The sequence below is a fragment of the Crotalus tigris genome, unplaced genomic scaffold (genome assembly GCF_016545835.1).
Source record: "Crotalus tigris isolate CLP2741 ecotype Arizona unplaced genomic scaffold, ASM1654583v1 scf7180000024432.2438137, whole genome shotgun sequence".
In the NCBI taxonomy this organism is placed as follows: Eukaryota; Metazoa; Chordata; class Lepidosauria; order Squamata; family Viperidae; genus Crotalus; species Crotalus tigris.
In genome coordinates, this window is record NW_024100599.1 from 1,158,209 (window position 1) to 1,183,735 (window position 25,527).

General features: G+C 38.0%; 1 protein-coding gene across 11 annotated transcripts in view; it reads left to right on the top strand.

The window, feature by feature from the left end:
• Positions 1 to 25,527, top strand: part of LOC120302418 (NACHT and WD repeat domain-containing protein 2-like) — a 66,281-nt gene that overhangs the window by 10,289 nt on the left and 30,465 nt on the right. For 7 of the 11 annotated variants that reach the window (XR_005555126.1, XM_039330792.1, XM_039330790.1 and 4 more), the window contains 9 exons: positions 7,973 to 8,504; positions 9,344 to 9,543; positions 13,314 to 13,720; positions 16,709 to 16,863; positions 16,962 to 17,170; positions 17,578 to 17,717; positions 18,385 to 18,495; positions 22,246 to 22,401; positions 23,215 to 23,338. Coding sequence is in view for 10 of the 11 variants with exons in the window: in XM_039330792.1 (XP_039186726.1) it covers positions 7,973 to 8,504; positions 9,344 to 9,543; positions 13,314 to 13,720; positions 16,709 to 16,863; positions 16,962 to 17,170; positions 17,578 to 17,717; positions 18,385 to 18,495; positions 22,246 to 22,401; positions 23,215 to 23,338 (2,034 nt within the window). In the remaining variant the exon portion in view is untranslated. Of the gene's footprint in view, positions 1 to 125; positions 3,103 to 6,193; positions 6,276 to 7,972; positions 8,505 to 9,343; positions 9,544 to 13,313; positions 13,721 to 16,708; positions 16,864 to 16,961; positions 17,171 to 17,577; positions 17,718 to 18,384; positions 18,496 to 22,245; positions 22,402 to 23,214; positions 23,339 to 25,527 lie in introns of those variants that run through there. The other 4 variants (XM_039330796.1, XM_039330798.1, XM_039330793.1 and 1 more) reach the window with 4 other exon arrangements.

The following is a 25,527-nucleotide window of genomic DNA, read 5'->3' on the forward strand; positions in this document are numbered from 1 at the left end:
ATGAAATTAGAGTAAAATACAGTCTAAAATGAAATGAGTACAGTAATTTAAAATAGATAAAATATGATAAAATTATATCTTGGAGTCACCTTTGCAATCTACCCCAATCAGTCCCACATATGCAGATCTCAGATGAACCATTTTGTTTAAATACTGTGCTGCGTTAAATGTTATTTTCAAGTTCTGGCCGCACATGAGGTAAGTTGTTTTGATATGGGGATCCCAATGAGTCATTCATTTGTTATAGACTGAGGTACCTGTCTCTCATCCTCTTGTACAGGTAACAATCAAATAGTATGTGAGCCAGGTCTTCTACCTCTGCCACTCCACAAATGCAGAGACGCTCATTGTAAGGTATAGAATGGAATCTCCCATATCTGACCATTGTATCAAGCTGTTCAAATCTCACTTGGGTAATTACCTCCCTAAGGTGTTTTGGCAGTTGTAATTTCAAATAGCTGTCTGCTTGAAAAGTACGCTTGTATTTACTCATCCATTTCAAGTTACCCACCTTACTAAGGATCGCTATATCATTTTGTGCTTCTATATCCTTAATTCTTTGGGCAGCCCTTTTTTTGAATTGTTCTCCTGTTACCCAAAAGACAGGAAGACTACAGCTTCTTACAAAATTTGTTACTTTTGTGACCCAGGAGATTTGTGATTGTAATTTTATTTGCTCTAGTAGACATAACTTGGGGAGTCTATCAGTCTCCATTTCATTGACTTTGCACCAGTAGTTATAAGCTCTAATTTTGGATAGAGCATGAATTGTATGAATTCCCAATTCAGCTCTAACTGCTGCAGCAGATGTTCTTGGATCTACACCCAGAATACATCTCAAATGCTGGGACTGTGTTTGTTCTAAGACTGTGGTTGAGTAGAGACCCCAACTTCTGCTTCATACAAGAGCATAGTGGTAACCTTAGCTTTATATACCTTAATTAATGGGGCTAAGGACCCTGGGTAACTATGGTTCTTTAGTTTAAGTAATAGATTCAGGCGGGCTTTTGCTCTAAATGTACTTCGTTGATGATGGCAAACCCAAGATCCAGTCTTGGAAAAAGTTATGCCCAGATATACAAAGGTGTTAACCTGTTCAATTGGTTCACCATCTAATTGCCACTTATGTCTCTGATGGTGTCTTCTAAACACCATTATTTTTTATTTAGTTTTACTAATGATTAGGGAGTTATCCTGACAGTAAGAACTGAATCTTCTTAATAGCCTATGTAATCCTACTTGTGAATATGATAATAAAATCATATCATTGGCATAAAGCAAGTATTACAGTAAGTATTTCGGATCATTGGCATATGTACCATGGGATCCTTCATTAACCCTGGCAAGTCATTAATATATAAACTAAATAATAATGGGGCCAGGATACACCCTTGCCTTATCCCTTTATTTGTGTGAATTCTGTTAGTTAGAGCCCCATTAACCCCATACCGCACCCTCAAACAGGTCCTTGTGTAAAGGGCTTTAATCAAAGCCAGGAGTCTAGGTTCTATTTTAAGAGATGTCAATTTACTCCATAGTACTTCTCTGTTTACCATATCAAATGCTGCTGTAAGGTCTATGAAAGCAGCAAACAGGGGTCTCCTCTTATAGGCATATTTGGCAATTAGATGGTTCAAGACAAAGCAGTTATCAATAGAAAATCGGCTTTGTCTAAAACCTGCTTGTTCTTCTGTGAGGATATTGTTTTCCTCTACCCAGATTTCAATTCTGTTCAAAAGGTACCTAGCATATATTTTTGCTAAAATATCAATCAGGCTAATGGGCCTATAATTACTAGGGTCCTTATTATTCCCTTTTTAATATATGGGGACAACTATTGCCATCTTCCACCCAACTGGTATATGGCAGGTGTTATTTATGTGTCTAAAAAGACCTGCCAATACAGGGCCCCACCAATTGGGAAATTTCTTGAATAATTCTGCTGGTAAGAAATCCTCACCTAGGGCTTTATTGCTCTTTAAACTTTTGATGATGGATTGTATCTCCTTTTCTGAGACTGGTGGCCAAGAAAGGGAAGTTCTAGAGTTTACTAAATCATTGCTTAAAGACAATTTCTCTACCGGTTCAGTGGAAGCAAACAAACACTGATAATAATTCTCCCAGTCCTCGGCAGAGATTGGTATGTCAAATGCAAATCTCCGCTCCTTCAGGATACCTGCTACAGAATGCCAAAATATTACTCAGTTATGACTTCTGGCAGCCAACTCGAGTTCTGACCAGATTGAAATGGCAAAGCTTTTTTTCTTTAATGTTATAGTTTTTTTAAATTCTCTTCTTGTGTGCAACATCTTAGCTTAGCAGTAGGATTCCTCTGGGCAAGCTTCATGGCTGCCTTCAGTTTCTTTTTCAGTCACTGGCATTCAGGATCAAACCAGCAGGGTCTACCTACTTGGGCTCTTTTTGTACGAGGTTTGGCTGTTAGATGTTTCTTCAGAATGTTACAGAGATTGGAGAATGCATTGAAGGCTGACATCCAGTCAATAGTAGATGACTGGATTAATCTAGCCCACTTAATAGCATTCTCTGTTTTAAGGCATTCTAGTATTGCCTTAGTATCAACTTTGGCCCATATTAAACTTTTATTTTGGGAAAAGGTTTCTAGAGAGCTTAAAACACCTCCCAGAGACCGAATCTTACCCGAAAGACAAACCAGTTGAGAGAGCCAAGTCTGGGAGTTAACTCCAACAAGGAGTTTTCTGAAGAAAAATGCCAGCTATCTGTACCACGTTTCCCTGCTCATGGAAACAATGTTTATGAAGTTCAACCGAAAGCCACTGATTGTACTCCAGACGACCTCAACACTGAACCAGCCCAGCCTGACGGCAAACCATTGGATTCCCCAACACCCCAGGAAGAAAGTTAGACTTACGAGAGTACAAGGCTGGTTTTAAATGCAGTAAGTCTCCAGAAGACACGGCCAAAGCCGATGAAACTGAGGGGAAGTGTCTACCAAGCCAGAGTGACAAGCACTCAGAAGCCCTGCATCCAGACCCTGGACAGCTACAATGAGCAGCTTCTACTCCTCCTTCAACCAAAGAACCCCAGCATGACTCTGAAGAGCACCCAGAGGCGCCCATCAAGGTCAGCTGCACTTTAGTGTGTAACGAACCACCATTCCCCAGCGAACCCCCAAGCAAAGAAATGTGCTCTGTGTCACAGAGCACAGCGGGGAGGAAAGCCACGTTCTGTGTCAAACAGCTCCCCCCAATTGCCCTACGGTTCCTAACTCCTGAAGCAGAAAATTTGGCTCCGTTGAGAGTAGATGCCCCTGACCCCTTTGCCTACCACGGAATGGTCAGAGGCCCAACAAGCTTCTCAACTGCCTTTGAGATGCTCACCTAGGTTGAGGTTTGCGGTTGATCAACACAAACCGTCCCTGGGATGACCCATTCAGGTTCCATCTTAAAGGCAGTTCACTATTCTGTTCTGAGTTAAAATGCCTCATAAATCAGATCAGATAGGTAAACTCAATAGAAATGGTTTCATAACAAAAATATCTTTAATCAGAAAGATTACTTGCATTCTTGATGGTTGCCTCTGATAATGTATCTTTGTCCATCCCTATAGGTGAAAGAATGATGCTCTCTTCATACCATCTTTATAGCGGCATAGGGTCATCGTGTGACATCTGATGGCCCATAGTCTTCTTTAGACAAAAGACATTCCAATCTGGCTTGTGTCCAGGAAGTCTCTCAATGCCCTTTAGAAACTCCTCCCACTGACCCATTAACATGGGATGACTGACTAGCTAAACTGCATTTCCCATAATCCATCTCTTAAGGAGATAGCACTTAACCCAATATATGCCAGATATTCTAACATACTGATACATGTTCTCTAGTTAGGGTTATATAGAGCTATACGATCCAGAACAGGTCACCTCTACCTTTTTGGTGAGCCATCTATCAGCCATATTATATGGTCTTAAATCTGAGGGGCCTTGTAGTGTCACGCTTACAAGCTGGTGGTCGCTATTGTCGCTAAGGTGTACTGTGATCTCCGAAAAAAGGTCAACTTTATTTCTAGCCACACAAAAGAGATCCAGTACACTGCTTGAATTGGCAGAGTGGTATATGTAGAGATATGTGTAATTCTTATCCTTACCTCCTAGAATTTGGAGATTACCCTTAAAAATTAAGGAGACTAGGAGCAGGTCAGCAGCATTACTTTTGCAGTCTCTCGAGAGCCACTGGGGATGGTTATCAAAAAATTCCCCTGGGACTCCCTTCTTCTGGGCGAGCTCATACAAAGAGGGACCCAGCCGAGCATTCAAATCTCCTAGTAATACCACTATGGGCTGAGAGTACAGTACAGATATATCTTCTAAAATAACTTCCAAGCCCATCCAACATTCAGAGTTATAATACGTGGATGTGATTGGTGGGATATACACATTTACCAGTATTAACTCAAACTTTTCATATTCAAATTTAATAGTTAGGAAGTATGAATACTTATCTTCATTATATAGTTTCTCCCCCTGCCATTGCAACTCTTGCTTTTTAAGAATGCATAGCCCACCAGAGGGTCTCCCTTTGTTCTTTGTTTTTTGGGCTGGGGAGGTCCATCCCTGAAAACCTGGCAGTTGTACTGGTTCATCCACTTCAGTTAACCAGGTTTCTTGAAGGGCTATTACATCAAATCTAGGGAGAAAGCTCATTGGTCCACTATCGACCATCCCTTTCCAGCTGGCTGCGTTCATCTGTATAGGCTTCTCGGAGGCAAGGTGGTCTGGCTTGGTTGATTGGCTAGATGGTAAAAATTCCAGATGTCAGCTTGACATTGGAGCCGGGTCAATATCATCTATGCATCCCATATAAACACAGTTGTTGTGAGGTTCGGTATTTCTTCTCATGGGTTGCAGAACTTGTTGTTGCTCCTCTATATCTCGATTGCCAGTGTGCCTCTGCCCTTGCTCCAGGAATATTTTTTTTTTCAGATGGGCAGGTACCCCGGCTTAAATCTATAAATGTAGATTTATGTCCATTTTTGGAGGGGCGTAGCTGAGAATTCACCTTGTAGGGAGATGTTGTGGAAACTTCTAAGTCAAATGAGGATGGAAGCTGGATTATATCCTTAGTGTTTGTCGGCTTAGGAGGCACTGTGTGATGAAGCCCTTTGTCTTTCAGTTGTTTCTCAGAGACAGGGTCAGTCAGTGCAGTTGCCCCACTGTCCGCCTGTGTGACACTATCTTTTTTTACTATTGAGGTAAAGGCAGATTGTTGATTAAATGTATTGTCACAAGGTTGCGCAATTAGTGGAGTCAAATTAAATAGAAGCTTTGCTGTAAATTGAGTTGTTGTCAGTGCTTCTTTTAGGTCATCCAATCTTTGAATGATATTAACTTGCTCAGGTTCCAGCAGTGCACTGAATAGATCAATCAGCATTTCTTCTGGCACATCTTCAACAGTTCCTGCAGCTGTGGGTAACGCCGTTTGTATATCACTTCTCAGGGTCAATTCAGTTGCAGCAGCCTCAAGCTTAACAATGTAAGGGCTGTTGCAGCCTGGATGTAAAGCAACAGTTCCCTCTTGGTGACGCTGTTTCAGGAGTGAGCACACTTTGTCTGAGCGAAAAACCCTTATTGGGAATATTGAAAAGGTACTCAGAAAGGGCTTCATTTTAAAGAGCATGGAGGAAATTGTGGACTGCTTAAGCAATAGGAGAATTCTCATATATTGTCTTCTTGCTGGTAGCCACTCTGCATGTAGAAGATTTATCATAGTGAGTTCACAGCGAAGCAGCTGGCTTAGGGACAGTTTAACAGCTTTTCTATTACCCCAACACCCTCTATTCACTCTCTTGTCATAAATTTGTAAGGTAACCCGGTTAGTCTGCAGACTATAGTTATATTGGTTATCTCTTAGGCCTTTACCTAACTGGATGTTTTTTCTATGAGTGTTCAGATTTTTGGAAGGAAGACAAGGCCCTTCTCTAGTTTCATTTTCTGAATTAGCCATCCCAAGTCTATCCGTGGTTGTCCTCTGCAGTATTTGGTTGGCTCCTAACAAACTTTACAAAAGATTCTTTCAAGCAGTCAACCTTATTTATGACAGTTGATAAGAGTTCATATATTGAGTTAACAGTTTGAGCTGTAAGCAAACATTGTCTAGAGAGGAAATCTGTCACATTTTCTCCTTTTAAATTTATTATATCTCCCTCCTATGCAAAGAGAGCTGCTGCTGAGTTCCAAGAAGGGGAGCAACTCTCTGAGGAGGACAATTCTACATGCTGTTTGCTCTCCAGTTCGGTTTGTAAGTCCCATTCCAATTAGTCACATAAATTAAATTTATCTGATAAGGTGACTGCAGATGAATTACTTACTGGCACAGACTGTCTGTTTGCAGTGTAGTCTTCCATCTTCTGCTGCTTCAGTGGCTTGGATGAACTCTCTGCTGCAGAGTGCTGTCTCTTTCTCCTTTTCCCCATTCTTAGTAATCAGGCTTATAGAATTGTTAAAATGTAGGTAGAAAAATGGTGGCCTCTCCAGTAATTAAAAAGAGTTAAAAGTAGGTTAAAATAGGTTAAAAGTGGGTAGATTAAAAATGCAATGTTAAAAAGGGTTAAAAAGTTAAAATAAAAATAAAATAAAATAAGGCTTTTGCTTTCGGAGGAGCTCCTTACAGCCTTTGCTGCCTGTCCACCATCTTGGCTCTGCCCCCCATCAAAGAACCTAAAATCTGCTAAATTAAAGAATTTGTAAAAAAAATAAATATGGAATTGAAATTTCCAGTTTTATTCACAAAGCTGTGGCCATCACAGTTTCCCCATAGTCACATAATGATGATTTCCAATGGTCCTTGTCAGCTTCTCACAAAGAAAGATAGGGAAGCTGTCAGGAAGTCAGAAGTCATTCCCACTTCCATTGCTTTTTTGTCTACACATTATTGGTCTATTGATTTCTTTAGTTAAGATAATATTGACTTGTTGTTCAATTTGATTTGCTACAATTATTTTTCTATTTATGATATATATTCTTAGATAATCACAACCGTCTGGCATTAGAGTAAAAAAATGGCCAGCCTAAAATTTAATATTCATCCTGATGACATCGGACTGTACTACCTTTCTCTCAAAGGATGACACAACAGGTCACAGGGTTGTCTAGTCCAGGGGTCCCCAACCTCCAGTCTGTGGACTGGCACCGGTCTGCAGCATGTCAGCAACTGGGCCATGCAAACAAGTGAAGCATCATTCACAGGATGCAGGCAGCATGCAAAAGCATACCCCCCTATGGTCCATGGAAAAATCTCTCTCCACAGAACCAGTGGAGCTGGGGGCTGCTGGTCTAATCACTTGAAAAATTGATGGAATTTCTCTTGCTAGATACCTATTTTGTTATCCAAAACAGTGGAAAAAATAAAGTAAAACTAAAGTAGGATTTAAAAGCATAGGAAATTGCTTTGTGTAAAAAGTCAAAAATAGCAACAGCCTTGAATAAATTTTCATTTAAGAATAATTTTCATTCAAATTTATATTAATTGCAAATACAGGTACTATATATTACTAATGTTTTACTAATTAATTATTAAGGGTGGAAAGACTAAATATGAATGTTTAAAATGTTGGCATTTCTCTTTAAGATTGCATGTACACACATACACACTGTATATACCCCATGATTAAGAACAATTTCACATCAAATCAAATGGTACTATGGATAGCATATGGAGACCCATCTTATCACCAAATATACAACCATAATCTGCATCTTGATCTTTCATTTAGTATCTTTGCATTGATACCATCTCAGATAATCCTCTAAAAACAATAGTGTAATGGGTGTCAGCAAAATTTAAGACTGTCTTATCCTTTCTAAGCCTTTAATGTGCTACATCTAATGAAGGAAAGATACTTAGGGTACTGTTCTCATTACAAAAATGTATGCTTATTAGTAGATACTGTACTTATAATTTATGTATCTAATTACAAAACTCTTCTTTCTCTTTAGCAGAAAGAAGACAGTAGAAGTCAGATCAATATTTGTTCAGAGGAGCCTCTGGTTAGAGACGAAATCTCTGAACTGACTGAAAATTCCAAATACAACACAAAACCACAAAAATCAATGCATATGTACAGAGAGCTCCCCCAAAGACAAGCACATGGTGACTTTCTTCATTTGGAAGAAAAAGACAAAATCCAGGAAAAGAAATTGAACAGAAGAATAATATATTTATCCAGAAGTACACTTTCAGAGTCTCTGCAGTTCTCAGACATAAATGGATCAGAAGAAAATGAAGAAAAAAATGCTGTTCACAAGGGTTACTCTTTTTTAAGTACATCTCATCTGAAAACCCTGATAGAAGAAATTAAACCCCGCAGCATTTTCCTAATGGAAACTGAGGATGCCACAAATGATGTAAGATGTCAGAAGAGCCCAACAGACACCAAAACAAGCAGGGATGTAGTGAGAGGACGAATCCATTTGCCCTGTTTAACCAGAAAGAAAAAATTTATTATCTATATCTGCGGAGGTTATCAAGGTACTTCTAGATGACTTGGGAATTTAAATTTTTAGAGAAAGACAGAATCTAATCTAAAACAAAAGAACATTCCTTGAGGTTTAAGTAGTTTTTTAAATTATTATTATTCAGACAATTAAGAAGCTAAGTAAAGGCATTCTTGGAGCATCTGAAATATGAATATATCTATAATTCTATATTTTTGTTCATTTGGTACATTTTTTTATAAATGTAAAGCTTCATAGTCGGACAGCACATAATACAAGAACACTAAGCTAAATATGTTTGGATGTAGTTAGTAGCTGTAGTGTGTGTGTGTGTGTGTGTGTATTCAAATAAACTAAAGTAATTAAAATAGGTTCCCTTCCTAATTCAATAGGCATTCTTTTTATACGGTTATCCTTGTTTAGTGACCATTCAAAGTTACAATGGCACTGAAAAAAGTGACTTATGACTGTTTTTCACACTTAATCAGCATTGCAGCATACTTGTGGTCACATGATCAAAATTCAGATGGTTGACAACTGGCATGCATTTATGACTGGGTCACGCGATCACCTTTTGCAACCTTCTGACTAGCAAAGTTGCTGAGGAGGCCATGACTAACCTAACTGTGGCAAGAAAGGTCTTAAAATGGAACAAAACTCACTTTAAAATTGTGTTGTTTAGCAATGGAATTTTGGGGCTCAGTTGTGGTCATAAGTCAAGGATTACTTGTATTACAGTTAGATTGGAGATACTGAATATAAATCACATACTGAAACTCTGCCAATTCTTTTTTTAAATTTTAGATGTTGCATAGGTTTGCCTTAAAATCAAGATAACACTGTTTAGCAATTTTGCTTTGTTATTTTAATTAGATTCAGAAGTAGAACGAAATGCATTAATGGAAAAATCCTTCCCATCGCTATACAACTACTGTAAAAAGAGAGGTTACGACTTCCATGTATTTGATCTAAGATGGGGAGTAAAAGATGGTATTACTAATGATCATCATATGGCTTCTCTACATACAAGGACATTAAAGAAATGCCAGCAACTGGGATTCCAAACCTTTATTGTAAGTTGACTAGAATTCGCAATATAATACTCGTACGATGTTTTTTAATTTGCAGTCTTATATGTTTTAGTGAAGTTTGTTTGTTCTGATTAGTGATGAGTTCACTCATCATGCTAAGAAATGACCATAGTTTGTTAAATAAGCAACAACTGGCTGAATTTACACTTCAAAACTGGGCCCTAATATTTGTTTTGGATGTCGTGTGATCTGTGAATCCAATACATAACTGTATTTTGTAAGCCAGTGGTTCTCAACCATGGAGGGCCCGAGGTTGTCACATGGGCCCCCGCGAAGGCTTGAAGAAATGTTATGATTTAAATCTTGAGTAAAGTCTTCGTAGTCTGTGGCCACAAAATGTATTTAAGTAAGATAAGATAAGGTTTATTATTATTTTTTTACTGTGAGCACACTGGCACATATTAAAAATGAAATTCTGTTGCCTGCTCTCAAAAGAAAGTATATATCAACTCATACATATACATAACACACATATACACATGCTCTACACACACACACACACACACACACATATATACATATACATACACACACATATATATATACCCATGTTTCCCCGAAAGTAAGACCCGGTCTTATATTCTTTTTGCCTCCAAAAGAGGCATTAGGTTTGATTTTTGGGCGGTGTGTTAAATTTTTTGTGATAGTTGCCTTGCCTCGCGGCAGCGGCACCAACAGCCTCATCCAGCAAAAGCTTGCATGACTGCTGGCCCACTTCTGCGGCCCTTTGCGGCAGGAGGCCACGTGGCACATCATGCTGCTGCCGCCACAACGAGGCATGGCAGGTGGGGGAGGGGTGGAGCTGCCCCACATGCCCTGCACCCGCATCCTTCAGAGGCCCTCCCGCCAGGCCATTCCTTGCTTCCTTTCATTACCCTCCAAAGCCTAGGGGTAGGCCTAGTCCCCGTCTGCTGTTTTGGAGCTAGGGGGAGTGACAGCGAAAGGCTCCGCTGTTGCTGTGCGCCGCTGGAGGGGTTTTCTTCACACTTCACCCCACAGATCACCTTCCCAGTGGCAGCCGCCACCTCCTCCTCCACTAACTCTCCCATGGCTTGCACCATGACTGGGTGGCACAAGCCTCCCCTGCCACCTCCTTCCACCAGCCATCCATCATCGCCACTGCAGAGAACAGAGAACAGGAACCGGAGTGCTCTGCGCAGCGATGCAGAGCAGAGCACTTGCTTGCTGCCTTGCATCACCCCGCATCTCCCTTCTCCATTCTCAAAATGGCAGCACCGTTTCCTGCCACTTTTCTTGAAAGCAAAAAATTTCAACACTAACCTGCTTTCCAGCTCTAGTGAGTTTCTCTCCTGCTGCAGGGAAATGGAGTTCGTGGGACTAAAAAGAGTTCAGTCAGACCTTCCAACTTCTCACAAAAAAAAAAAAAAAAGATCTCGCAAGATTAATGTTGAAATATTTTGCTTTCAGGAGGAGAAGTGGCAGAAAATGGGGCTGCCATTTTGAGAACAGAGAAGGGAGACGCGGGGCAATGCAGGGCAGCAAGCAAGTGCTCTACATTGCTACGCAGAGCCACTCTGCTTCCTGTTCTCCATGCTCTTCAGTGGTGGCAATGGTGGACTCTCGGAGGGAGGCAGCAGGAGAGGCTTATGCCACCCGGTCACAGCGCAAGCCATGGGAGAGTTGGAGGAGGAGGAGGAGACTGCCGCTAGGCAGGTGATTTGTGGGGCGAAGCATGAAGAAAGCCCCTTCAGCGGTGCACAGCGGCAGTAGAGCCTTTCGCTGTCACTCTCCCCTGGCTCTGAAATGGAGGAGAACCAGACCTACCCTGCCCATCTTCCGTATGGTAGCATGGCAGTCTGGCTCAGAAGGGGAGTGAAAGGGAGCAAGGAATGGCCTGGTTTGGGGGGGGCCTGAAGGAAGCGGGTGTGGGGCGCATGGGGAAGCTCCACCCCCCTCTCCCATCTGCCTTGCCTCATTGTGGCGGCAGTGGCACGATGTGCTGCGCGGACTCCTCCGCATTGCGGCAGCCAAGTGGGATGGAGTGGGCGGGGCTCTACTTAGGGCTTATTTTTGGAGTAGGGCTTATATTAGGCCCACCCCCCAAAATCAGGGTAGGTCTTTTGGGGGGGCTTATTTTGGGAGGGAAACACTATATATATATATGAATAAAAGAATAAAACACGATCACCGGGAGGGTAAGAATACTTTACTAAAAATATACTTATACTAAAAAGTTGCCAAGCTTTCGCTGGGGGAACTCCTCAGCATCGTCAGGGCTAAAAGGCCATTACAATAAAGGTGGTTTAAGTAGGTTCAACTAACGTTTGCGCACAGCTCCTAGACCGTGTTACTGGCCCTGATTGGCCAGCTGATAACCAAGATGTGTCTATAACATTATGTTCTTTTCTCCGGATGCCCTTCCCTATCCCTCCACTATTGGTCTTTGGAGGCGTTAGTAACCACACGGAGAGGGGAGAGAAAGCATAGAATGACCACCCGCTCGATCAGTAAGGGGAGGAGTAATGAGAGCGGTTTGAGTGCCAAACAACGGGAGGGAACGGATGTAAGGAAGACTGGGGTGGGGAATAAAGACATGATTGCTGAGGCATACCATACTCAGATAAGAGCTGTGGACACAACAAAGGAAACTTGCTTATAATGTAGCCGCGCCCGCATTCGGCTCATGGACCTCGTGACGGGTCCCAGCTGACTGATTCTTGCCTCACTTACAACATCTGATGATTCTTCCTTGTATCCCTTACTTACGTTAAGATCAAGATTTGGTGGAATATTCAGAAGATTTTTAATAGAAGGATAAAATTTACACCACAATTGTTTCTGTTAGGTATTATTGACGATTGTGATGGTAAAGAGATTATTTTAATGTTGAATTTAATTACAGCAGCAAGGTTGCTGATTGGGCAATACTGGAAGAAGGATTTTTTGCCTACTTTAGAAGAATGGTTTCTTAAAGTTTCTTATTTATCTGAAATGGCAAAAATTTCAGCTTATCTGAAAGACCAGTCGCAAGAGAGATATATTTTGGTGTGGAAAAGATGGGTGAATTTTATACAGAATAAATATGATATTAGAAAGTACTATTTAACTTTTGAATAAAGTATATTTAAGGGTAAGCTTTTGAATAACTTATGTTTAAGGATGGTAATTTTTGTTTTTATGTACTGGAGTTAAAGTGTTTAAAATTTTGTTTTTTGGATATATGTATAATTGTTTGTTGTTCATTTAAGTTCTATGTTTTTTGTTGTTCTTAACCCTGTATTCAGCTCTGGGAAGTAGGGGGGAGGGGGTTGGGGGGTTGGGGGGGAGTATTTTATTGTAAAATTTTATAAACTTAAATAAAAAAAAGAAGAAGAGATTGCACAACCATTTGTCTGAAATGGTATAGGGGTTCCTGTTTGAGCAGGAAGTTGAATTAGAAGACCTCCAAGATGCCTTCCAATTCTGCTTTTTTGTTAATCTAGCCATATGACATTTCAATATTGCATATAGTTCCATATTCCATAGCTGAAACCAGCTACATACAAATCCAACAAATGAAAAGTCTTGCCCTTATGAACTTATTTCTGTTACAAATCTACTAGAGGAAACAAAAAGAATTCACCTATGTACCAAAATTAATTGAATCATCTTTGTGACATTTGCTTCATTGGATTACTTAATTTCCAATTGGCACAATATATTAAATATATTGGAATGCCATCAGCTTCAGAGAAAATAATAATTTGTTTGCCAAGAATCATTTTAAAATTGTTTTCCATGCTGCATTTCAGGTTTTTATTGGCCAGAAGTCTGATGATCTCTCTCTTCCAGAAATAATAGGCAAGGAAGTGTTTGAGTTAATTAAAGCCACAGTGATACGTAGGAAACTGAATATCAAAACATCAAAATACATGCCACCTGCTGATTTGAAAAATGAAATCAAAGTAGAGAGAAATGAAAATCAAGGTGAAATTGTTCAGGATTTCCAGGATCCTGATGCAATGGAAGAGTTTGAAGCTGAGATAAGCAGCCAGAAAGAACATGAAGTGATTAATTCAAATGAATTGGATTTGCTTAATACTTCTCTACTCACCCAAAAGACTGCAGCTGAATATGAGAAAGAACTTCAGCTTTTGAATCAATGGTACAAGCTGGATGAAAACTGCATCCCTGCAGTTTACAAGCTTCAACCTATTTGGTAGGTTGGATTTTGGTTTTTCAATTGGCCGATCTCATTGGTTACTCTAATAGATTATTTTTGCAGGAACCTCAAAGAGAGGAGTATGCCTCTCATGGACTGGTTGGATACCAATGACTATGGTATCTTGTGGACTGCCTACAAGATTTATTTTATGATGATTTACAATCAGCAGTCTGAGGGAAACAGAATTTCAGTCCAGTGACCCCGTGAGATATTGCAAGGCATGATACTATTCCCTATAGTAAGGCTGTGTGTTACTTTGAAAAGATGTTTCATGTATTGTTTTAGGTTGCTCTGCTTAGAACTCGACTTACTGAAGCAAGCTGCAGTAAGGCAAGAACATCAAGTGCATATGAGAGGCAGCTAGCTGAAGCAAAGCAGCTCACCCTGTCATTTCAATTGCATAACATGCTAAACCATAAGTTATCACTTAGAAATGTATTAAATACCTGCAATATACTAAACCAAAGTTAAGCAAACCACATTTACAGTCTTTCTTAATGCAATTTATGAACTCTTAGCTGTCTAATTTGGCTTTATTAACACTAAACTTGCTATTTTTCTAATGCCTTCATGAATAATCTCACTTGATTCAGTGCATCTGGAATATTTGCATGACTGTGGTAAATTAAATTTCCATTGACTCTATTTGTTTCTAGAAGATTAAAGTTAAAACTAGGAGAACTCAAGCCTATGGGTGCAGATTCAAGTAAGAGTTCTCCTATCTTTCTCCAAATGATATCTATTCTATTTCTGATTAAAGTAAGAAATTAGTGACTTCCTAATGTCCAGATATACGGTATCTGGAGGAGACTACTTTTCTGCCTAATTTAGTCAAATTTTCAGCTCTATAGAACAGAGACAGCTTTGATCATTATGCTGCATGACTAATACTAAATATTGGATCGGGGTAGAAGAAAATTTTTCTACTTTTTTTACTGGGGTTTTGAGCTTTTCTATACCAATAACCATGATATTTCTATGGATTTTCTGACTGGGATTAGGTCTTGGGGGCATTATTTTCTAGTGTCTGATTCTCCCTGTCACCAGAAGATGGTGCTCAGGGATTATTATTTCAGAGTTAGGCCACCCATGTATGGTGTCAAACAGGGTTCTCTTTTGTGCTCTATATGGTTTGACATTACATTAAACTGCAAGAAAAGGTCAAGCACAGTTTTTCAGCGAGATTTTCAATATGCTGATGATACCCAGTTCAAATGATTATCACCATTTAACCCCAAGAAAGCAAGTGTGCTTTTAAACTTTGGGTTAAGTTCAGTAATGTGCTGTGCGGAAAGCATGTTAAAATTAAATACTGACAAGACAGTAGATGCAGGGTTTTTTTCAGTAGGAAATTTGACTCATACATTGTAGTTTAGCCTGCTCTGGGTGGAGTTGCATTCCCTTGAAAGAACAGGTCTGCAGTTTGGGAGTGCTCCTTGATGAACTTCAGGTATTATCAAATTCCTAGGTAGCAGCTTGGATAGAAAATACTTTTATACATTTATGGATGTGTGACATTTATAGCCATTTCTGTGTTGGTCAGTTTTTGCAATAATTACACACAACTTGTTATACCTCTTTTTATTTTATGTGATGATAACTGAAAAATGTCTGAAAGTTGTGACTGATGCAAAATGCAACAGGTAGGCAAGTAACTAATGTCCACATTAAAAGATCTGTACTACTGTTTTCCAGATACAAGTAAGATGTTACTGTAAAGTTTTAAAACTCCAAGTACCATAGAGCCTAACTGTTTGAACAATATTCTCTCCTATTATGAAACTAACAAGACATTAAGATTTGTAGAGACTCTTCTAAAGTTTGTTATGGTTCAGAGGCTCATCTAGTACAGAGCTTTTCAACCTTTTCATCCATTGTACCACTTTTAGGATATGGCAACATCCGAGTACCACCAGTCGCCTAGCAAGGGGTCAAAAACTTGATGACCAAAAAAAAAAAAAGTGATAAAGTACAGGTAGTCCTTGACTTACAACAGTTTGCTTAGTGACTGGTTGAAGTTACAGTGGCACTGAAAAAGTGCCCCCCAAGCCACAGCCGAGCAAGACACCTGCCTGCCCGCCAGGCGGTGCTCTTCCTCCTGTCCAAGGTTTTCATTGTTGTGAGTGTTTCTGTTGGGGATTGGCAGTGGAGGTGGGGTGGCGGGTGTTTGGTTTTTATTTCCCCCCATCTGCTGGGTTTTGGTCACTTCATATGACACTGTGACCATCATAAATATGAATCAGTTGCCAAGCATCTGAATATAAATCATAAGACCCTGGAGATGCTGCAACATTCCACCTGATTGGTGTTTCTTCAGCCCCGAAGAAGCGCCGATCAGCTGGAAAGCGGCACTGATCCTGGTGCTTCTGCTGGGCCCTGACACCCTGTAGCTCCAGCCATCTCTCGCTCAGGCTTGTGCGGTGCTCCCACCGGTTCAGCTCCTTCCCCTCCCCCGCTACTTTTCTAGGATGGTCGCGTACCACTTGCCAGGTGCCAATGTATCACAGGTGGTAGCCGTACCACTGGTTGAAAAGCCCTGATCTAATGGACTTTCTTCAGCATCACTCCCTGTCTTCGGAATGTACTCCTTAGAAGATGTATTTGGCTCCCGTTTTCTGCCTTTAGAGACTCTCTTAATTCAAGCCTTTGAAAGCTAATGGTTGTATCATTATGATGCTTCAAAATGAATTTGCTTTTATATTTTTTTACTTATACTAGCTTCTTTTTGTTTATTTCCCACTTTGGGTGTTCAAGGTGAAAGCAAGCAAGCAAGTTTTGGGAGGCAATCCCAGATCTAGACTAACACAATTTCTCTATATAATCCCATATTTCTTTTGTCCATAATACAATATAAAGAAAATTCTCCAGTAGTTGCTTTCACTTATCACCAGAGTGAATAGATATTATATTAAGAATGAGAAGAGTGTCTTATTAATTTGAAAGTGGTTCTCATACTTTGTACACTTCATGTTGTCTGCCCAGCACAGTGTACAGAGATATCTTCAGTAAAGATCCAAGTCGCAGACAGCAAGCTAAAAGCAAGTGGCTGGAGTCTCTCCAGAAACTGCATAAGATACTTCAGGAATATGCTACAATTGCTCTTGGTCAAGAAGATGCAGCCACGTTGCTCAGAACAAGTGAGGAGGCTATCCAAAATACAATCAGTATGGTATTTTGTTACATTTGTTCAAGGAGAGATTTATTATATTAAATTGATTTCTCTATGTTTTCCAAGTTCTGCAGCAGGAAGTGGATCAAGGATTCCAAGTCCAAGGAACACGTGAGGATCACTGTCACTGCTTCAAAAGAAATATAACTGACCTACACGGCAATCTGTCAGATCCTCAGGCATTGAAATATATTGACATCCACCCACTAAAACTAGAAGTGAACAAAACTATTAATGAAGAACATCAAAACTTTGTGAAAAGCATTCATTCTAGGGTAGGATTATCAAATGGTCATAGGTTGTCATGTTCTATACAAGTAAGGGTAAATGTAAAAGTACCCTACTTTACAGAGGGAACTGTAAAGAACTGAGAGTTGTAATACATCTTATTATAGTATAGTAAAGCTTATCGAGATCTGTGGCTAGGCAATGCAGCTGTTTGAGAAAAATGTATGGGTATGGGTATGCTGAAAATCTTGATTTCCTAATCAGCTACACACCATAATGTTAATGAAAATTTGAAAAGTTAATTTATCACTTTATTTGTTTACAATTTGTTCACCATTATATACTATATCTTCTTTTCAGTCAAAGAGTATAAGAAGCTTTGGATCTTTTATTCTGTTAATCTACTTGAAAGCACTTTCCTTGATATAAGGAGTTAATAAATTTGCCTTTACAGCTTCGTCATACAAATATTTACAAAAAGAATGTTAGCTGGGGAAAAGGTGGCATCAATCCCAACAGGAACAGGTCCCATGCCTACTATCTGGAATGCCTTTGCAATGACTTTCAGAAAATTGTTATTAATCATTTCAACAGGTTAGCATCATATCTGCTTTTTGAAAAGAACTATAGACACTCAATGCATAACTTATTCACAAAACTAGGGTTCCATCAACTGGCTTTCTATACTTAATCCTAGAAATAGAACAGAACACATTGTTGTTACATTCTATGCTCAGATTAACTTCTTAAGACAAATTACAAATTAATTTTTTTGCCTATATTTATAGATCACTTCTAATTAATTGGAAATCATGACCAACTTAATTTCTGTGAGTCTGTTCTAAGTTTGTATAAGTTTGGATTCGACCTATAAGACATGAAAAGATAAATGGTGATGCACTGAAAGTAATAGTAATATTCAATGAAGTGTGATACTAAAAAAGTAATATTTTTGAAAAAATGTTGATATTGTTAATTGAATATTTTGTGCGTATAAGTGTCTCTTTATTTATATTAAACCATTCTTCATTTTTGTGAAAATGGTAATTTCAAATAAATACTGCACAAGGGAAACAAACCTTATATCCAATACTGAATAATCCAAAATAATCTAGGATATATCTGAATTCAAATGGAATTCGGAATCCCTCAAAGCAAAGCAAAGCATGTTTGCTTCAATATGCCTTTGTGAGTATAATTTCATGCTTTCATGGACACTATATAACATACAAATTATTTTTCTCTATTTTAATTTGACCAGAATCATTAGTTCAGAAGGCGCTCCAGAAAGACTATATACTAAAAGAAAGCAAGAGTTTAACATTCTTAATGATGAAGAGATTCTGGAACACATTCAGCATTATCAGACCTTGTAAGTTTTGTAAGGTTCTATTGCTTAACTTACCAGAAATACTTTTCATCAAAAGGAATATACTGAAAGTGGAATGAGTTGTAAGAGTTCACTAATATATGTGGTACTATAATATATAAAGACATCATTATTAGCTTCTTGTACTGTGGATGTTTGAAGCATGCTGAATTCAACACTTCATTTGAACAGTGTTCAGGCCATTCCCCAAGGGAAAAAAATTATATTGCATACTTTTAATGTTATATCACCATACAATAACGAAACATTAGTGTAGTCTGGGGAAATTTTTGGGAAGGAGCTGTAAAATCAGACAGGTAAAAAGTGTGTTGTGTTAGTTGCCTATTCTTTTCAATTTATTCTACTATTAGACTGGCAGTCTATTCTCTTCCTGGTAGGATGCACTAAACTGACTTTAGACAGAGCAGGCAAATATTTATTTGAGTGTTTACCCTAATTTGCAAATAACCCTTCCACCTGAATTGCTAAGCATTTCATTGTTTCAGCATAGACATGGAGCTGCATGAATGGGATTGAAAATTACAGTTTCCACTCACACAAGAAGTGCTAGTCAGCATGCAGCCCAGGTCACAACAACTTTGTTGGGAATCATGTTTAAGTGGACTCTGCTTTATTCGGTCATGTTTTCTGGATTCACATAACACAATGAACACAGATTGTAGTATCAAATGTGGTTAATTCATTTATGGTTCACTTATTTTGTGCAAACACTGCCCACTTGTTGAAAAACCTTGAGGATTTTAAGATAAAAGGAGGAAGAGAGAGTTGAGTACTTGTTACATTATACCATATTCTTAACCAGTCCCATATCACCTATTCTAACATAGATAGTGCCTCCAGTTTTTTTTTTCATTATACAGACTTAACAAACACTAAACAAATAACAAATTTGCTTACCCTATTTCTAAGTGGAGCTTGTCCTAGGGGTGCAGAGATTTTGTGACTTGTTTCCAACGCTAGCAGTCCATCAAAGGTTTATTGGTGCTTTGCAATATTTAGATTTGGTTTAGTATGAACCTATATTAGCCCAAAATTACAGTGTCTTCTCCAAACTGCATGTTGCTTTCCATTCCACTTGGTTGGTCCCTCCTTGGAACTGCAGTGGGAAGTAGTAGTTTTTTCCAAGCATTTTTAAAATATACATACATACGTACATATATATATATAATTGATTTTTTTAACATAATCACCTTAATATTTGGTAAACAGTGTGTTGTCTGGGTTTATATTTAAAAAACAGTCAATAATAATTAGTTTCTATAATTCTATAATCCACATAGTAGCTTGCTTGATTTTTCTCTTCTTCCAATAATATTCTCTTTTGACAACCTTGAATTGATACAATTCTTATTATTTTGATAAATAATTAAATATAGACATTTTTCTAATATTTCTGCAAATAATAACCACATCAATATAAAGCTTCTTTTCTAACTGATCATCTTGTTTGCCTCCTCATAGATCCTGTTTACAAAATTCTTATTTAAATTTGTTTTCTTCACAATGTTCAAAACATTCTTACTGGTTAAAATTTTCTCAAAGTTCATTACACTTCAGTATTTAAGTCTTTTTCCTCATACAGGCCATCCCAACACTTTTACATTTCTCATATCTTAAAGAGAGAGAGAGAGAGAGAGAGAGAGAGAGAGAGAGAGAAATAAGAAGATAGTATACTACTTAAAATACATGTCTCTCTTAAGCTAATGTACATTTATATCCAGAATTTTTCTCTTCTTTTTAACCATATTCAAACATAATGTTTAATCTTTAAATATTCCATTTAATAAATCCAATTATCTAATCTTTTAGATCTATTCAAAACATTTTTATCCACTGAAGTTTTCTCAAGATCAATTACACTTAAATATCTAAAATATTTCCTTTATATAAACCATCTCAACATTTTTAAATATCTCATGTCAAAAAAACAAAAGAAAAAAGAAAGAAAAAATACTATGTTACTTGAGGGGCTCATTCCTCTTAAACTAAAATTTATTTATATCCAAAATATTTCTATTTCTTTAACCATAGTCAAACAGATGTTTAATTTTTAAATATTTCCTCTGATAAATCCCATCATCTAATTTCTTAATTCTCACTTTAGCCCCCCCCCCCTTTTTGTTTTGCCAAACATCTTTCCTGATCAATATGCTCCGCTGAATCAAAGAGTCTGCCCATAGTCTTGAAAATGTTATTGTAGGTACAAAAGGCAAATCAAGTAAGATGTTTTTATGGGAAGGATTCTCCAAGCATTTTTAGCACTTCCTAGGGCTTCTTACCTACAGCTTCTCCTAAGAAAGGAGATTCCTGCAGGTTACCAGCTTTGCAGCTGCTATAAAATACATTTGTAGCCAGTCTGTCGCCATTAACGCTTTCCTGTTTAAGTGCAAAGCAAGATATTAGTACTCCTATAAACAGTCTAAAAGCATACTTCTGAATGTTACTGAGACAGAGGACTCCAATTTTAGTTCAAGAAAAAAGTCTTCTGTTAGAAAACTTTTAGAAAGTGTGTAGTGGGGTGCCCCAGGGCTCTGTTCTGGGCCCAGTTCTCTTCAACATCTTCATCAGTGATTTGGATGAGGGGAACTCATCAAATTTGCAGATGACACTAAGTTGGCAGGAATAGCCAACATTCCAGAAAATAGGCTTAAGATACAGAAGGATCTTGACAGACTTGAACATTGGACACTAACAAAATGAAATTCAATGATGAAAAAAGTAAGGTTCTAAATTTAGGCAGGAAAAATCAAATGCACAGGTATAGTATAGGCTAGGGATCTTCATACTTGGCCCTTTTATGACTCATGGACTTCAACTCCCAGAATTCCTCAGCCAGGCATGCTGGCTGAGGAATTCTGGGAGTTGAAGTCCATGAGTCATGAAAGGGCCAAATTTAAAGACCTGTGGTATAGGTGGTACCTTGCTTAATAGTAGCAACTGTGAGAGGCATCTTGGAGTCCTAGTGGACAATCACTTAAATATGAGCCAGCAGTGTGCTGCAGCTGCCAAAAAAGCCAACATAGTGCTAGGCTGCATTAACAGAGGGATAGAATCAAGATCACGTGATGTATTAATACCACTTTACAATGCCTTGGTAAGGCCACACTTGGAATATTACATCCAATTTTGATCACGATGTAAAAAAGATGTTGAGACTCTAGAAAGAGTACAGAGAAGACCAACAAAGATGATCAGGGGACTAGAGGCTAAAACATATAAGGAACGGTTGCTGGAATAAGGTATGTCTAGTTTAATGAAGAGAAGGACGAGGGGTGACATAATAGCAGTGTTCCAATATCTCCGGGGCTACCACAAAGAAGAGGGAGTCAAGCTATTATCCAAAGCACCTGAAGGCAGGACAAGAAGCAATAGATGCAAACTAATTAAAGAGAGAAGCAATCTAGAACTAAGGAGAATTTTTCTGACAGTTAGAACAATTAATCAGTGGAACAACCTGCCTCCAGAAGCTGTGAATGCTCCAACACTGGAAGTTTTTAAGAAGAGACTGAACAGCCATTTGTCTGAAATGGTATAGGATTTCCTGCCTGAGCAGGGGGTTGGACTAGATGACCTCCAAGGTCCCTTCCATTATTATTGTTGTTGTTGTAGTAGTAATAGTAATAGTAGGAGTAGGAGTAGTCTGGGAAAAACTGTTTTGCTTAAATTGATTAAAAATTGCAACTTTCACCTATGCAATGACATTACAAAAATATGCTTTTCCACTTCCAATAGGATTAGACATATAAAAAGAAGAGAAATCTTGATCAAGCTGAAGAATCAGGTTACATCTTTAAACAGAAAAGTAACTGTTGTTTGTGGTGTGGCAGGATCAGGAAAAAGTGGCATTATTGCAGAAGTAGCTTCTTTAGCTTCAAACTGGATTTCTGGGTAAGAATCATTATTTGCACTCCTTTCTGGCAGAGATATCAAGAATTGTAAGTCCTTGGAAATATAGATAGCTTGAAAATTGGTCTTCAAAAAGTCAACATAGAATTTGAACAAATTCTTAACAGATCTTACTTATTGCTGCGTGGCTTGATTTGGATCCCAAAGTCCTCTGAATTATGTAAAATAACTTTATATTGAAAATGCATATTAAGTTTGTAATAATTTGCATATTTTATGCTCAATTCAGTTCAATAACCACACATTTATTTTAAAAATATCAACTTTAAAATCCAGATGACTATTAGATTGCAGTCAAGAGTTGGAGCATTTTTAAAATTTCACATCCCATATATAGTACAGCTATTTTATTTATTAAATTGGGATAGGCCACCACCAGCATAGGATCTTGAAAATATTCTACTAAACAAATAATAAAATATATTTCTTAAAATGTACCAGAGATCATAATGTAGCACAAAACATTATTTCTATTAGATTCTGAAATAAAAGATAATTCAAGCAATAAAAGCTAAGATCTTTGTAGTCCTTTTTTAATGCAAGTGGTTTTTAATTTTTTTTTAAAATCTGAGTGAATTCAGAACTCCCCTTGAAAAAATAGTTTGGAGCAAAAACAACACTATTTTGCCCAGAATTCCCCTATTTCACCTTCTTTTGTGGAACAGGGACCATATTACAGACAGGCAGTCTTTCAAGTATCTGACCCAAATCAAAAAGACTTTAAAGGTTCAAACTAGCAATTTAAAGAGCCTTTTTGAAAGGGAGGCTTTATTTATTTTTTCCTTTTTGACCCAGGAATCTCAGAGTTGTGCTTCGATTTATTGGTATAACTGGAGAAAGCAGAAATGTCCGACGGCTGCTTCTGAGTCTTTGCTACCAAATAGCTGACATTTATCATGTTTCTGTTACTTTATCTGAGGTATTGTTTATTTCCTCCTTGTTTTGATCAAGCACCAATGCATTTTTATTATGCCAATATGGTTTGTCATATAAAGCAGTAGCAGGTCACAAACCTTGGCCAGTCTTGGGACTGAGGTGGGATTGGGGCTTCCTGTGAGTTCTAGGGCAAATTTTAGGGCACATCTACTCTACCCTGAGTAGAACAAAAACCAGAAAACACGAGATAATAGCAAATAAGCACATAGCTCTACAGTTCCTAGAAGTAAAGCTCAGCTTAAGGGCATTTTTGTCAATAAAATAGTCTTGCATGATATTTTCCATGAGTGCAAAATATTTTGAAAATAATGCCACCTAATCTGATTTGATAATAAAGGGAGAGAGCACAAATAATATCCTTTTAGCTGAATTTATTTATTTATTTAGATGAGATGCTGCCCATCTCATATCGAAACAACTCTGGGCTGTTTACAGCATTAAAACATTAAAATTCTAAAAAATATTTTGAAACAATAACAATAGAAATCATAATCAAAATAAAATTATAGTTAAAAGATGAAGGGAGAAGGAACTTGGTGCAAGGTGAGGGTGAGGTGGGATTATGGTATGGACAGAATGGATGGTGCTCTTTATCTGGTCAGCACAAGAAAGCAACGGGAAATCCTCATTTGCATCACTGAGCACAATCTAAAAATGGTCTTGCAGAGAAACTTCACTGTATAAACACACAAGCAATTTCTCTGCAAAAACATTTTTGAAATTGTGATGCATCTCTTTAAATATGTTTTCCTTTGCTAACATTTAAAATTGTTGTATGGGTTGTTCGGAATTTTAATTGCACTTCCTTCCCATCCTAAGTTCTCTTAGAACTATTTGACCTCTAACTAATCCAGTGGTTCTCAACCTTTTTAATGCCGTGACCCCCAACTGGTCGTAAGCCGAGGACTACTCAACCGGTCGTAAGTCGAGGACTACTCAACTGGTGCAGCACCGTTTGCAGAATGGGACTTTTCAAGAGAGTCTATTCTATTGGCTTTCAAAAGCCAATAGAATAAAAGGGAGTAGCACAGCTAAGGAAAAGGGGGAAAAAATGGCGGACTGCGTTGTTTGGCGACCCCCGTGAAATGGTCGTTTGACCCCAAATGGGGTCCCGACCCACAGGTTGAGAACCACTGAACTAGTCTGTTATTCATAATTATACACTCTAATAAAACTTCAGGTTTTCTTATGATTGTGTAAACACTCTCTGAGTTGAGATTGACTCCTGGTTGATTACAAGGAAACATCTATGAAGTTTTTTTGGCAACAATAGGGGAATGGTATTTCCATCAACTTCTTCTAGTTGTTTTATTTTGAAATTTTCCACCATCCTCTGCAGCCAATTATATATATATATATAATTAATTTTCTAATTTTACAATCATAAGTACTTAATAAGCAACATGTTGTCTGGATCTTTTAGTAATTCAGTTGTACATACTAACTTTCTCAGTCCAATAGCACACCATCCACTGTTTCCTTGGTCCTCTCTTCTTCCGGTAGTATGCCTTTTTCCATACTGGGCAAATACAATTCTTGTTACTGTTAATACATATACAATTAAATATAGACATCTTCATCACATTTTTGTGGTATTATACATAATATCGATAGTATCAATTTATAATATCTTTTCTAGCCAAAATATATCTCAATTGCATTTGCTCTTAAAATCCATTTATTCAATCAATATCCTGTTTTTCCCGCTTTTTAAAAATTTTAATTTCCCATCAATGTTCAAAATATCTCTATCACTTATAATTTTCTCATAATAAATTATATTTGGGTAACCAAAAGATTCCCTTATTCAAACCCTTTTAGAATTTTCATATTTCCCATCTTATAACAAAGTATAATATTCTAGTTACAAATCCTATCCTTCTAATTATAATAATATTTTTATTTCTAACAGTTATCTATTTTCTTAGCCATATTCAAACATCTGTTTAGTAGTATAATATCCCATCTAATAGGTCAGAACCTCAATGTTCCTCAGTCTTACTCTAGCTTTCCTCCTTTGCCAAATAACTTTCTAGGTCAGTACATTTAAATCATCAAGTAGTTCTTCCTCTGTTTTTGTATATATTATTTGGAATGAGGAAAAGAATTTGGTTGAAATGTTTTTGGATGAACACTCAACCCATTTGTATTCATTAAACAGCCTCCATCTTT